The sequence below is a fragment of the Hipposideros armiger genome, unplaced genomic scaffold, assembly GCF_001890085.2.
Source record: "Hipposideros armiger isolate ML-2016 unplaced genomic scaffold, ASM189008v1 scaffold_150, whole genome shotgun sequence".
NCBI lineage: Eukaryota > Metazoa > Chordata > Mammalia > Chiroptera > Hipposideridae > Hipposideros > Hipposideros armiger.
The window spans coordinates 191720-206274 of NW_017731500.1; the positions used below are offsets into that span (position 1 = coordinate 191720).

At 49.1% G+C, this 14555-nt stretch overlaps 2 protein-coding genes across 6 annotated transcripts in view; both read right to left on the reverse strand.

Annotated features, from left to right (window-relative positions):
* The window catches only part of DNAI2 (dynein axonemal intermediate chain 2), a 33541-nt gene extending 30431 nt beyond the window's left edge, over positions 1-3110 (reverse strand). The window contains exon 1 of the mRNA XM_019650941.1: positions 478-3110. Within this exon, the coding sequence (XP_019506486.1) occupies positions 478-660 (183 nt within the window). The 5' untranslated portion in view covers positions 661-3110. The remainder of the gene's footprint in view (positions 1-477) is intronic.
* A 9416-nt stretch (positions 3111-12526) lies between these two features.
* The window catches only part of TTYH2 (tweety family member 2), a 36188-nt gene continuing 34159 nt past the window's right edge, over positions 12527-14555 (reverse strand). For all 5 annotated transcript variants that reach the window (XM_019650972.1, XM_019650971.1, XM_019650970.1 and 2 more), the window contains one exon: positions 12527-14406. In XM_019650972.1, the coding sequence (XP_019506517.1) occupies positions 14391-14406 (16 nt within the window). In that variant the 3' untranslated portion in view covers positions 12527-14390. The remainder of the gene's footprint in view (positions 14407-14555) is intronic.

Sequence of the window (14555 nt, forward strand, 5' to 3'; positions counted from 1 at the left end):
TCAGCGGGTTATCTCCTTCAAGCTGATTTTCTCTCAGCAGTTCCTGATATAGTTAGGAGCTGCCCACCCCGCACAGACAGGCAGGGAGCTCTCGGGCAGTGAGAACAACAACGGGGCCCCTCAGTTCTCTTACCTCCGAGGCCCCTCTGACCAGAACTGCCAGAGGCACCCTTTCCTTTGCACAACTGGGCAGGTGCCTGTAGCTACAAAATCTCTGCTCCCTGCGAATACTTCTCCCACCTCTACCAAACGCCTAACACGCCTCTAAGAAGAATCTTAGAGGTGAGGCCAGAGCCCCTGCGAGAGAGAACATCTAGATTTATACGTTCACCTGGCCCAGGGGCTGGTTGGTGCGGGGCGTTCTCCTGATCCCGGGCGACTCGGTGGGTCTTGGAACTTCCAGCATCTAACTGGCCTCCAGGTGGATAAAGCCACCCAGGCCGCACCTTCATGGGCCGGGCCAGGGCAGAGACCCACCTCGTGTTCTGACATGCTGATGGAGCACTGAATGCCCTTGTCCACGGGGTTTCGCTCCACAAACAGCTCTGCCAGCTGGGGGTTGGGTGGGATGTCGATATTCAGTTCCGCTTGGCGGTCGGTGAAGGTGCATTGCTTCCCGAACTCGCTCCGCATCTTGACGTACATGTACACGATCTCCATGGTACCGGCTGCTGCGTGGGCAGAATCGGGAGGCTGGGGTGCGGTGAGGGGCCCCACCTGGCTGCTTCCAGGTCCCCATGGGCCTCCCCGGGGGTGGCTCCAGGTTCCCAGTCTGGTCGGGGGGAGGGGGTCCTAGGGGATTTGTTCAGAAGCTGAGTGTGCATTAAAAACAATCATTTATTGAGTAATGACGACGTGCTAAGCATTATCTTGTTCAGTTCTTGCAATTGCCCTTTGAGGTGGACAGTAAAGTCTGCGTGTTACTTTGGAGAAATCGGATGCTCAGAGATGCCCTGAGTGCCTTGCCCCGTAGCATAGCTAATAAGTGGTACGGCTGGTCTGCCTGACTCTAAAGCTCTTACCAAACGACACAGTTTTTACCGAGCTAATATGTTTATCATGAGGCAGGAGGAAGTACTAATGGCAATTATGTTGGGCTAAGTTCCTTGCCATGCACTGGACTTCATCATACCCCAGATTTGAGAGCCCCAGGCCTTTCTGAAAAGTATCCCAGCCAGCCATCTGATTATCCAAAGGCACCCATTCCCAGAGTTCTAGGTTACCCCCCATCACTGTCTGGGGGTCCCACTTGAGACTCTTCCCTCTGCATCCCAGGACAGGGCTGGGAATCCACCGAGAAAGAGAGAAGGCCGGACCACTTCTTCAATGGGCGGAATAGTTCGGCCTTTGAGAAACCCTCTGATGTGTGCTACTGGTCATGAAAGGCACAGTGGGGAATTGAAAAGCAGGCTGGGTTCTGGTCCTGCCACTTACCAACTGCCTGACCTTGGCTGGGCCACTCAATCATTCTGACACCTGACACACTCAGGATGCTGAGAAGGTGACATACAAGTGCTCCGGCAGCAGCGGAGCGAGGGTTCAAATGCAGAGCAAGAAAGTGGTTTCTCACTTGTGCTAACTGAGAGTCTTAGAAATGCAGTGGGAAGGTCCCACAGGTTGCTCTTCAACTTACCCTCAAAGAGACCTTGACCCCTCTGACCCTAGTCACTTCAATAGACCCTGTGGGGTCTGAATGCTTCTCAGTGGCTTAAATGGCTGGTCACCTGATGGGGTCTGTCAGCTATGGAGTTCAGCAGAGCTGGCCATGGGCTGGCCACTTGTAACTCTCAGAAAGTGTGCCTTTGGTAGCAAGTTCCCCAGGGCCCGGGTTGTGGGCCTGTAGGCTCCTGGGCCTGCCTGGAGCCCTAGGAACAAAAGCTGTTGGATGAGGGGCTACAAGTGGTGTGGTGAAGACAGCTGCAAGAGCCTTGCTGTGATAGGATTTACACCTGAAGACTTTTCAACATCTGAGAGTTTCGGTTCTTGCCTGTAAGTAGGCGTTGCTGTCTTTGAATGAAAAGGGGGCCTGGTAGGAAAATGCTTGGGGGACGTGTCCCCTGCTTTAAGTAAAATCCAAAGACAAACGTCCAAACTTAGGAAACAGATAAAGAAGGGCAACAGAAATGCTACAGTAATAATTCACTTCACCAAGCAATTTGGTACTATAATTTATGCCTGAGACTACCCTCTGGGGCACCCAAAATAATTCTATTTTTAAAAAAAAGCCTAATTACATACACTTCTCTAGGAATTCACAGGTTTTATGAGTGCCACCTCCCTGCTGTATATTTGTCCTGATTATAGTTTCATTATTTTGCTTACTCGCTCAGCAAACATTTATTAAAACTATGAATAATTAAGATAGTGTGGAACTGGCATAAGGACAGAGGAATATATCAATAGAATGGAATTGAGAGTTCAGAAATAAACCTTTATATTTATAGCCAACTAATTTTCGATAAAAAGTACCAAGGCAGCTCAGGGGAGAAAGGATGGTTTGGGACAGCTGGAAATTCACAGGCAACAGAATGACCATAGTCCCCCCACCTCACATTGTGCACAAAACTAACTTAAAATGGCATGAACATAAAGAGCTAAAATTATAAAATTCCGGGGAAGAATATGGAGGGAAACCTCATGGCTCCGATTAGGGAAAGATTTCTTAAACATAGCGTCAAAAGCATGGTCCTTAAAAGAGAAAAACACTGATAACTTAGACTTGACTAGAATTTAAAAATTTTTTGAGATTAAGAAAACGAAAAGACAAGCCACAGACTTGGAGAAAACATTTATGACTCATATAGCTGATGAAAGACTTGTATCCCGAATCTATAAAGACCTACCGGGTTGCTGGCGCTGTGAACACAGTTTACGGGCACTCTGGCTGCGGGTTTACCACAGCCCCCCAAACACTTATCACCATTCGCATTCCACAGATGAGGAAACTGATGCCTGGGGAGATCAAGTGCCTTGGCAAAGGTCACCGTCCTGAAGTCCAGGCAGAGTCAGGGCCGGGACACGCCTGGCCCTAAAGCAGAGATTCTTAACCTTGGTTACCCATTTAGAACCACACGGCGGGCTTTATATAATCACAATGCTCAGGGTGAACCACAGACTCACAAATTCAGAGTCTCTCAGCAGTAGTTTCAAAACTCCCTGGGGAGATGCCTGTGTGCAGCCAAGGTTGAGACACGTGGGTTTACAGTGATGACCCTTTATCGCTTAGGCAGTGCTTCTCAAACCTGGATGTTCATTCAAAATACAGAGATTCTTAAGTCCCTCCTATAAATGCTGAGCTATTAATATATACCTGGGGTAGGACCTAGCAATCGGCATCTTTCTCAATCACCCCAGATAAATATTAGGACAAGACATGTGAATGATCTATGCCCCCCCCCCTGCCCCCGACACCTCCAGGGCTGCAAGGAACCAGACCAGTGGCCCTGGCTGCTGACCCCTGAGATTTGTGACCAAGAGCTGTGTGACAGTCTTGGGTCCTGGAGCAGCTGGGGCAGGAAGTGAAGGGGTGAGGGTGGGAGGGTTAACGCCTACGTCCCTTCACATCCACATATATTGTTCCTTGAAGACTGCACCACCCCATCTCACTCCCAGCCCCAGAAAAACTCAACCCAAACCAGACCACAGAAAGCAATATTCCCCCGTCTTTCTTGTAGTTTGGAAACTCTTCTATCCAGGAAAGGTAGATGCGATGGTTTTTAGGACAGAGGGGTGGGGACAGAAGCACAGATTGCAGCAGAGTGCCGGAAAATGTTTCTTCTACACGGACAAGGATAGGGCCTGGTGAGAAAGAATCACATTCAATTAAATTCTCCCCCTCTGCCAGCACATTGTTGAGATACAAGGGGGGCTGCACCTGAGCTCCCCACAGAACTGCCAGACTCAGGCAATTATGGGCTGCCTACCTCTCTGTTAAAAGGCAATTGCTTAAAAAAAAAAAAAGACAATTGCTATAAGACAGCCGGCTCCTAGGGGACACAAGGACGCTTAAGAGCATGAGGAAACTCCAGGAAGACAAATATAGTCTTTTTAGCCCAGATCATATTTTTCACAGCTTTGCTTTCCTTCTTGGTGCTCCCCCAAGGCGGCCAAGCCAGGAGCGAGAACAGAACGGAGGCATTGTTTTCTATCTGGAGGCAGACAGAGGGGACATTTAAAGGCTGGCTCGGTGACGGGAAGACAGCTCATTCAAGGACCCTGAGGAGGCTCTTTCTCACAAGCTAGCATGGCACGAAGATGAATAGTGAGGTCAGTCAGAGCAGAGGTCTCAGTGAGACCAATGATGCAGGCTGGGCTTCCCCGAGCAGTGTTGTCTGCAAAGAGGTGTCAAAAGGAGGCGGGAGCAGTACCGCTGCCCCCTGGGAGTTTGGGGAGAAGATGGTTTATCCATGGGAACCTAGAGACCCAGAGGCATGAGGAGCTCTGCAGTGAGACTCAAACACAAGAATACCCAGAACCAGAGATGAGCCAGCCCCAACGTCAAAAATGCAGCCGTTTCAGAATCCCAGGGTGGTCAGATGAGAACGTTCACCAACTACGAAAACCGGATTCCAAGCTGGGTGTGAGGCAAGAGAGTGGTGGGAACCAGGGGTGCCGCGGGAGAGCTTGGCAGGGAGGCAGGTGGAGGTGGCCGCCTTCCCTCCCACTGGACTCTACGGTGGTATCAAGACAAGAACTTTTCTCTTCCTCATGTCCCCGGGGCAGCCCCCAGCGTGTGCCTGGGGCTGATGTGGTGCCTGGCAGGACAGAGGAATGCCGGGGGTGGGTGGGGGTGCTTCCTTCCCTCTTTCTTAAGTCTTTAAGCATCTTCTGAAATTTGGGGTCTAAGAGACTCACTCACCTTCGAAAGAGGCAGATGTCCCCAGGAATCCTCCCCCCCCCCATCCGAGCTTCCCCCCAAGGCATGCCAAGCACACTGCGATCAACCTGGGATGAGCTCCAAGCGGGTGCAGGATGAGGCTGTGGACGGGGGAGGTGGGAGGAAGCCCCCAGGAAGGACTGCAGGGCTATTTTGGGTTGTGGATCTTGCTTCCCTGCTCTCCCCACCACAGTGCTGTGGCTTTGAGGGAAGACTGTGTTCTTTTTATTCACCCCTGCTCCCAGTGCCTGGCACAGCCAAGGGGCCCAGTACTCCCTTTGTCACATGCTGAGTGTGTGAATGTGACACCAATCCTCTCCCAGGGCTCTCTCCTAGAGCTCTGTCCCCAATCCTCCTCTTCCTCTTCTGACTTGAAAAACAAAACACAGCAAGGTCATTTGAGAGGAGAAAACACAGGGTCTGAAAGCTGGGAGAAGAATGCATTTCTGTGGTTCAAGAGATTGTGATAACACTTTGAGCCAGTTGCTGGAAAGAACACCTAACCGTGTGAACTTGAGCGTGAGGCCCTAATGGGCGTAAGAATGCCAGCAGCTCCCAGGAGGAAGAATCGATCAAATGGTGCATATACAAGGACCTGCCACCTAGTAGGTGCTCAGCCACTATTAGTTCCCGTCAGCACTCGCTTCATGTGCCCACCCTCCCACCGCCGCAGCCCAGGCTGTATTTCCCATCAATTCAGCTGTTAAACCCTTTAGAGGTCTCCCGCCCCCTCCAGGAAACAGAGCGTGTCAGGACCCATATCAGGACCCGACTGACTGGGAATAGGGGTGCAGAGGCAAAGTGTTTAGAACTTGTCGGGTCCTGTGACTCGGGGTATTGAGAGCAGCGAGGGCCAATGGGGTGGGGACAGGAAGGGCGCTGGTCGTGGCATCCGCCCCCAGGCAGAGCTGTCACGGATGGACGCCCCCATCAGGGACTTCTTGCCCTATCGGTGATTATTACCCCTGGGGGCTCTCGCCTTCACTCTCCGCTCTCCTCTCCAGCCGTGGACGTCCACCCGCGCCCACGCTTACCCGGGGTCCGCTCCTCCTGCGTTGGGCCGCTGGGGGTGGCGCCGGAGCCGCGCTGCCGTCTCTAGCGTCTCTCCAACGGCTCCCACCGCGGAGTTTACCCGTTGCCTAGCAACTCCGGCCGGGCCCGGGACGCGGGACAGCAACGGAGGTGACCTGGAGCACGTGACCTCCCACTCTAACACTTGGGGAGTGCCGCGTGTCTCCTCCCTCTGCTGGAGGTCTCTGGAGCTAGGAGGAAAGTTAACCAGCAAGTTAGCCAAACACCGGTCTCCAGGCTTCGTGCCAAGGCGCTTATCCAAGTCTGCAAACACGCACTGGGCCAGATCCGAAGAAAATGCAAATTGTGGTCAGCGCCCCGGAAGTCCTGAGCCCTGGCTGGTGATGCGGCGCTTTGCGATGTATTTGCTTGTGACCTGGCGGGTCATTTACTCCTTCCTTCAGTGTTCGCGTCCACTAAATGGGAATTTTAACCCCACCTTCCCCTCTGCGGCCATATCCCCCGCGTTTGGTGTAAGAACCCTGTCTGACCGAACCGCGGCAATGGAGAGTGGGGGCTGGGTATTTGGTTGGCACATTGTCAGCATGTATAAGTGTTAAATGAATGAATGAATGAATGAATACAATGAAATTTCTCATGGGGTTCAGGCAATGAAGTTTGATAATGTAAACAAAATAAGGGGATTTGGGGCTAGAAGACATGCGTTTGAATTCCAGCCTGGCCATTTATGAATCGCATGACCTTGGGCGACTTACTTTCCCTTCCTAAGACTCAAACTTCCTGGTCTGCAAAGTGTGTGTGTGTGGGGGGGCGGGGGGTAGGGAGGGAGTTATTACTTAGCATATTGGGAGGATCAACTGAAATGACTCTGCAGAGTTCCCAGCCTCGTGTTGATGGCAGAGTCCAATGCCAGCTCTGTACATCCCACCGAAAGGGATCAGGCACACCGGAATTCAGGTGTCCTGGGCCGGGACAGATAAGGGATGTGTCATCCAAGAAGTGGGATGTGGGGCTGGAACTGAGCCTTGTAAAATGGTTACGAGTTGCAGGGAAAGGAGCCGGGAGAACATTCCAGATTGGGGGGAGGGCATGGCGTGAGCAAAGGGGTGGTGGTGGTGGTGGTAGTTGTCATGGAAGAAAGGCATTTTGGGGGATGGTGGGTGCATCCATCTGACTGGAGTGGACAGTCTGTGGAGGGAGAAAATAGGAGAAAATTTGCAAAGGTCAGCTGGGGCCAGTTTGGGGGGGGGGTCCCTGGAGGCAGGCTCCCCGCCCCTGAAGATTTTGGAACTGTGAAAATACAGGAAGAAAGCAATTGTCCCCCTCCCCTCCATCTCCCTAACTTCTCCATAAACATGTCTTCACTTCTACCCACCTAGTTTGAACTGGGCAGGGGCAACACAATTCCCAATGAAATGGCACTTTGCCCAACCACACTAACCAAAGACAAGCTCCCAAGTGACTGCTGCCACCACTGCCCCCTCAGCTCCCACTCCCACCAGCTTCTCTGAGTAAAAGACTCCCTTGGGGTGGGCACTGAGGGGGGTGATGGGGGATGGGTGGAAGAGAGTCTGAAAGCCTCACTGAACTGGCTCTGTGTGGTCAGAGGAGAATGGGACCAGACAAAGCGTCCAGAAGTAAGAAAGAGAGAGGCTCCACAGTGGGGCACTGGACTGCAATCACAGACACCCGCTCCCAGCTCTGGGAAGTTGAGGCCCTCTGCACTCACATTATTCCTTGGGTGGGAAAGTGGGGGGAGTGGGTAGAAGAGGGGGAAATGGGGGAAAGTTGCAAAGAAAGCTGCAGCCACCTTTCTCATATTATTGCAATGATTTATTATTACAAGCTCCCCGCCCCCACCCCTACTCAGAAAGCCTGCATGCTGCTAACCACTGAAGGCGGCTCTGTTCACTGGCAAAACAGCCGTCACCCCTTGGCAGGCCCATCTCAGCCGCTCTGGGAAGCCAGCATGAGGTCATATAATTAGAAGTATGCATAGGGATCCAGTTCAAAAAAATTGCAGCGTCTCTCAGATCTCCGCCCAATCACAGCAGAACTGGCAACTGAAATTCTTTGCTGGGAGCAGCCTCTGGCCCTGGACATCCCCCAGGTCAGTCCACAAAGCGTTGCATGGCTGTCCACCCCTTTTCTTCCCCCCAACCCCCTTTTTTTTTTGTTAATAAACACACATAACACAAAACTTACCACCTTAACCACTTCTTAAGTGTACAGTTCAGTGGTATTCAGTACATTCACGTTGTTGTGTAGCCATCCTCACCATCCATCTCCAGAGCTCTTTTCATCTTGCAAAACGGAAACGCTGCACCCACTGAACACTAGCTCCCCATTTCCCCTTCCCCCAGCCCCTGGCAACCACAATCTTACTTTCTGTCTCTATAAATTTGACTACTCTGAGTACCTTATATAAGTGGAATCACACAGTACTTGTCTTTTTGTGATTGGCTTCTACCATGTAGCATAACGTCTTCAGGGTTCATCCATGTTGTAGCATATTCAGAATTTTCTTCTCCTTTAAGGCTGAATAATATTCCATCATATGGAGAGACCACATTTTGTGTAGCCTTTCAATCTGTTGATGGACACTTAGGCTGCTTCCACCGTGTACTCTTATATATAATGCTGCTATGAACATGGGTGTACAAATATCTCTTCAAGATCCTGCTTTCAATCCTTTTGGGAAAGGGAATTGCTGGCTCATACGGTAATTCTATTTGCTTAATAGAGCTTATTATTTTTTTTAAGAATCATCATACTGTTTTCCACGGCAGCTCTATGATTTTACATTCCCACCAACAGTGAACAAGGGTTCCAATTTCTGCATATCCTTACCAACACTTATTTTCTGTTTTTTTTTTATTTTTATAGTAGCCATCCTAATAGATGTGAGGTGGTATCTCATTATAGTTTATTTTATTTTGTTTTTTATTGTGAAATAAACATTTTTTAAAAATTAGTTTCAGCTGTACAACACAGTGCAATGGTTATACTTTTTATCCCTCAAAGTGACAACTCCCCTCCCCCAATCCGCTACCCCACTCCCCCACCCATATCATACATATCTATTACAATTCCCTTGACTCCACTCCCACACTATACTCCACGTCCGGTGACTATAAATATATTCAATTATAGTTGACATATTTGCATTTCCCCAAAGATTAGTGATATTCAGCATATTGGCCATTTGTATATCTTCTTTGGAGAAATACCTGTTGAAATTCTTTGCCCATTTTTGAATCAGGTATTTTTTATTGTTGAATTTTCTATGTATTCTGAATACACATCCCTTATAACATATATGATTTACAAATAGTTTCTCCCATTTTATGGGTTGCCTTTTTACTCTGTTGATAGTGTCTTTTGACGCACAAATATTTTAAATGTTCATGAAACCCAATTTATTTGTATTTTCTTTTGTTGCCTGTGCCGTTGGGATCATGTCCAAGAAGTCACTGACAAATCCAATGTTGTAAGTTTTTGCCCTATGCGCTCTGCTAAGAGTTTTATAGTTTTAGGTCATTGATCCATTTTGAGTTAATTTTTGTATGTGCTATTAGGTAAGTATCCAATGTAACTCTTTTGCATGTGGATAACCAGTTTTCTTAGCACCATTTATTGAAGACTGTCCTTTACCCATTGAAGGTTTTGGCCCCCTGTTGAAAATCATTTGACCACATATGTGAAGGTTTATTTCTGGGCTCTATTTTTTCCATCGGTCTGTATGTCTGATTTTAAATCAGCATCACTGTCTTTTGATTCCTGAAGCTTTGTCGTAAATTTTGAAATCAGGAGGTGTGAATCCTCCAAGTTCAGTCTTTCTCAAGATTGTCTTGGCTATTTGGGGTCCCTTGAGATTCTGTATGGATTTTAGAATGGGTTTTTCTATTTCTGGAAAAAAACCCACATCATTGGTATTTTGATTGGAGTTGCATTGAATCTGTAAATCACTAATCACTTTGGGTAGTATTTTCATTTTAACAATATTAAGTCTTCCCATTTATGAGAATGGAATGTCTTTCCACTTGTTTATGTCTTCTTTAATTTTTTTCAGCAATGTTTTGTAGTTTTCATTATACAATTCTTTTCATTTCCTTGGTTAAGTTAATTCCTAAGTATTTTATTTTTTTATACTATTATAAATAGAATTTTCAGATTGTCCATTGTTAGTTTGTATGTTCACTTTGTATTCAATTACTTTTCTGGATTCATTTATTCATTCTAATAATTTTGGGTGAAATTTTAGAGCTTCCCACATATGAAATTATATCATCAGTGAACAGAGATAATTTGACTTCTTTTCCAATTTTGATAGCATGTTATTTCTTTTTCTTGTCTAATTGCCCTAGCTAGGACTTTGTACTATATTGAATGGAAGTCGTGACAGCAATCATCCTTGCTGCCTTCCCCCCTTTCAAAGTAAACTTTTTGTTTCAGAAGTCTTAAATTTATAGAAAAGTTGTAAAGATAGTACAAATAGTTCCTATATACTCCTCCAATGGCTGGAATGTTTATGCCCTCCCAAAATCCATATGTTGAAAACTAACTCCCAAAGTGATTATGAGTAATCGGAGGTGGGGGGGTCTTTGGGAGATTATTAGGTCAAGAGAGTGGAGCTCTCCTGAATGGGATTAGTGTTCTTATAAAAGAGGCCCCAGAGAGCTCCCTAGCCCTTCCCACCATGTGAGAACACAGAGAAAAGGCGCTGTCTGTGAACCAGGAAGCCTTCCTTGCCTATTTGTAAACTCCAGGAAGTCAAAGACCAGAATTGCCTTTGATGCTGCAGTAACCCCAGGATTTAGAGAAGGTGCTTTGCTAGGCCAGGGCCAGCAAACTGTGAACTACTGTAAAAGAGAGTAAATACTTTAGGCTGCAGGTTAAGAGGCAAAATCAATACTTTGTAGATACTGATGTAAGAGAGAAAACCAACTCCCACACATTTTTGATGAACAAAATTAAAGGTATTTGAGTACATTTTCTTTGGTAATGCAGGTCTATTAGTGAGAAGATTGGAAATCTTTAGGGGGATAACATTATGCTTAACTGAGGTTCAAAGCTGTTGTTCTCTACCATCAAAATCAGTTGCAAACATTTAAAAGAAAAAAACATTAAAAATATAAAAACTATACTCACCTACTGTACAAGGCAGCAGGTCGGGCTGGGCTTACAGGCCAGTTTGCTAAGCAATCAACACATTTTTAGTTAAATGAATGAAAGGGGGGAAGGAAGGAAGGCAACAAGTGCTTCTGACCTGGATATATCTGTCAGTGGGGACACAAGGCCTCTTGAATGTTCACGAGTCATGAGGCAGTGATATTGCCCCAGCTGCTTTGAAATATAAGACCTCAACGCTTTGGAGGAGGGAAAAAGCACGGCAGAGTTTGGCTTAGGACAACTGGGGATGAGTCAGCTTTGGAGAAGGGACCACTGTCGGCCGCTCAAAATGGCTGAATGGGTCCTGAATGACAGACTTCAACACACACCTGTTCAGGCAAAGGCTCTGCTTACAGGGGGGCCTGATGGGATTAATTCCTCTTTCTCTTTGGGAGCAGGTTTCTGGGGCTGGATGTTTGGGGATGGCAAGGCTGGCAGGTGGGAGAGTCGCATGCTTGGCTGGGAGGCCTACCCGCCTCACCTCTTTCCTTTGGGCGAAAGAGTGGTGCAGGCCAAGATAGGAAGGGGTGGGGGGAGGTGACACATGGGATGATCCAAACTGCCCTTGACCTCATGCACTCCCACGGGGCCTCCTTCCTACTTCATGCAGGGCCTGCTTGCAGCTCAGGCCTCAGTCCAGGCCCCAGGGACAATGGAAGCCCCCGAAAGAATTTCATTTGGGTACTGAGCTGCAGTTCCCTTTAAAAAACCAGATTGGTCATAGGAAAGAGTTTCTCATTGCTTCACGCATTTCCCCCACTGCTTTTGCTATCCTGAGATGAGGGCAAAAGGTGGCTATTCTGCTAGATGGGTGGAGAAAACATTTCCACTCATGGGATGCCCTAGTTCTGATCTCAGCTCTGGGGGATGTGCAGGTCTGAGCCTGTCCTCTGCGCTCACCTCAGATGCTCCCAAAGGATGCATAAGCTGCTCCCTTCAGGAAGCTCCTTGAAACAGTCAATTCTGGGAGCAGAGCTGCTGCACAGAAGGCTAAACAGTAGCTTAGGGTCTTGGGCAGAGAGCTGCAGTCTGCCCTGCCAAGCCATCCCAGGCTGGCTCAGTTGTTCACCAAATAACTCTGCAAAGAAAGTATAAAGGGAGCAGTGCATCTCAGGTGCCCCTGCTCTGATTGGCACCCCATGGAGGTGCAGAGTTTGGGAAGAGAGTGCAGCAAGGATCCACGGCAAACCTTGGGGGGAGTTGGGCAGCCTGCTGTGTAACCACCGCCCCTTTAGGGGGTACTTGGAAAAAGAGGAGAGCAGCATCAGGGTCTGAGTACCAGAGTAGCTAGCAGCCACACGAGGCCCTGTGACAGTCATTCAGTAGCCCCGTCTTTCAATGCTCACACTGAAATCTGCTTTGAAGCCCTCCCATCACATAGCCGAGCTGGAAGGGACTGTTCAGTCCCCTCCTTACTCCCACAGCTAAGGAAGTTAGAGACAGAGGGCACATCTTAGTACAATTGTTTATTTGTTCCTCCAGGTGAGGGCGCACCTGTACCAAGCAGAGGTGTGCCCACCTGGCTCCTTCAGGAACCACCTGAGGGTTCTAGTTTAGTTTACATGCATTAAAAACAACTCTCTAGTAGCCAACAATGAGACGTTAAGAAGCAACACCTTGACATCGCAGAGTTGTTACCTGCACACGACGTGGTCATACAAAGGTGTGTTTATGGTACATACAGGTTAATGCAGGGGAGAGGTTGTCCTGCGGCCCAGTTCTGTCATAGGGGCTTGGCTGGGGGCCGAGAATCCCTCTGCTGTCAGTGTTTTAGATGAAAAGGTGGTTCTTCCAAAATGGAAATGGAGCCTTTGTCCCAAGCCATGCCACCCTATGTCCCTGCTTTGGTGTGAGAGGCTGTGGGGGCTTCTGCGCTGTGCATCTCGAGTTGGCAGGACGTTGGAAGCACCAGAGACCCTAGCCCTGGACCCTCTGCGGGCAGAAGGATGGGTGATGATTTTTTCCTGGTGAACAAGCTCCTTCTCACCCAGCAGGCACAGGGTAGCGGCCTGAGACCATAGGATGAGGACAGGGTGGCGGGGAGGTTGGGAAGATGCCTGTCTTCACATCAAGACACAGTTGTCCCTCTTAGCTTTGCTAAAGCTTTACTGACAAACTTGCTTGAAGACGAAAGGGAGGGGATAGCTGCCCTGGGCACTCAGCCATTGCCCTGGAATGGGGCTCTGTTCATGTTGTTTTCCCTTATTTTCTCTCTTAACGGCCCCCCCTTCGGAGTGAGATGAACCCACATTCCCATCAAACAGATCCCGAAAGAACTGGCCCGTGTCAGCAAATTCTGAAAAGGGACAGGATACAAATCAGGTGTAAGGAATGAACCCCAATTCTACTGTAAAAACTGGATGTGCTATGAGTTTCAATTCTTTGGATAATCAAAATACTTAAAAGGCTGGAAAAATAAAAAAAGAGTTAAAGTTGCTTTCCAAGTGTCTGTTAATACCTGAGACAGTCCTTATCTGCAGCGGACAAACAGCATGGGTTTTAGAATGGAGGTTTGCAGTAAGGAGGGTTGCAGAAAAGGCCGGCAGAACGTGGCAGGTTTTCACCCACATTCCCAGTGGGTCTCGCTGCAGGAGCCCGCCGGGCACGAGGCTGCAGTCCCCTGGCTCTGGAACCACCGCCCTCACAGGGCTCTCCACCTCCCTCTGTGGCCCAGGAAGAGGCCATCTGGCCCCAGGAGACTGACTTGGACAGTGTCTGGTCTCAGCAGGGACATCACCTCCCTTAAAAGCATTTCCTGATCAGCCCTTCCACCTTTAACCTGCAGGGAAATGCTACCCATCTGTGCAGCCAGGAGAGGTGACTTTGACAGAGCGGTCAGCTGGGCTTCTGGCTGTGCTAGCAGGAGGCACAGTCCTGGCAAGGGGACCCTGAAGCCTGACCCGGCCATGGTGGGAGGTAGGGGTGAGCTGAACCAGGCTCCCAGCTTAGGGATGGCCAAGCACCTGGGGGGAGTTTCTAGCGTGGAGAAGTCAGAGGCAGAAGTCAAAGGCTGGTCCCAGTTGCGGGTCTTCAGTCTGCCTGAGGCGTTTGGTCAGGAATCTCAGCCTACCCCAGGCTGATTCTCCCCGAACCTCAGCCGGTCCTCAGGCAGCAGGAGCCTTCCAGGCCTGCAGTCCTGCACGCAGTCTCCAGGTGCCTTTGGTTTCTACTAAGGAAACGCAGGTTTCATTTGAATTAATTAAAAACCAAAATAGATCAGGGAGGCAGGAACGCCTAAAAGTGTGTTAGGCGGGAAGCTCATTCCTGTAGGGCCACAGGTGTTCGTCAGCCACGGACAGGTAGGTGGCCCTCATGCTGGGAGAGTACTGTGGAGAGAGGAGAGGGGACAGTCAGAACAGGGTCATGCCATGTCACCAGTTAAACCTGACACTGGACTAGCAAAGGTGCCGGGAAGTCCTCAGGGAGAGCTGGGCCAGCTGCAGCAGTCGGACACCGAGTTTTAGTGACAGGGCAT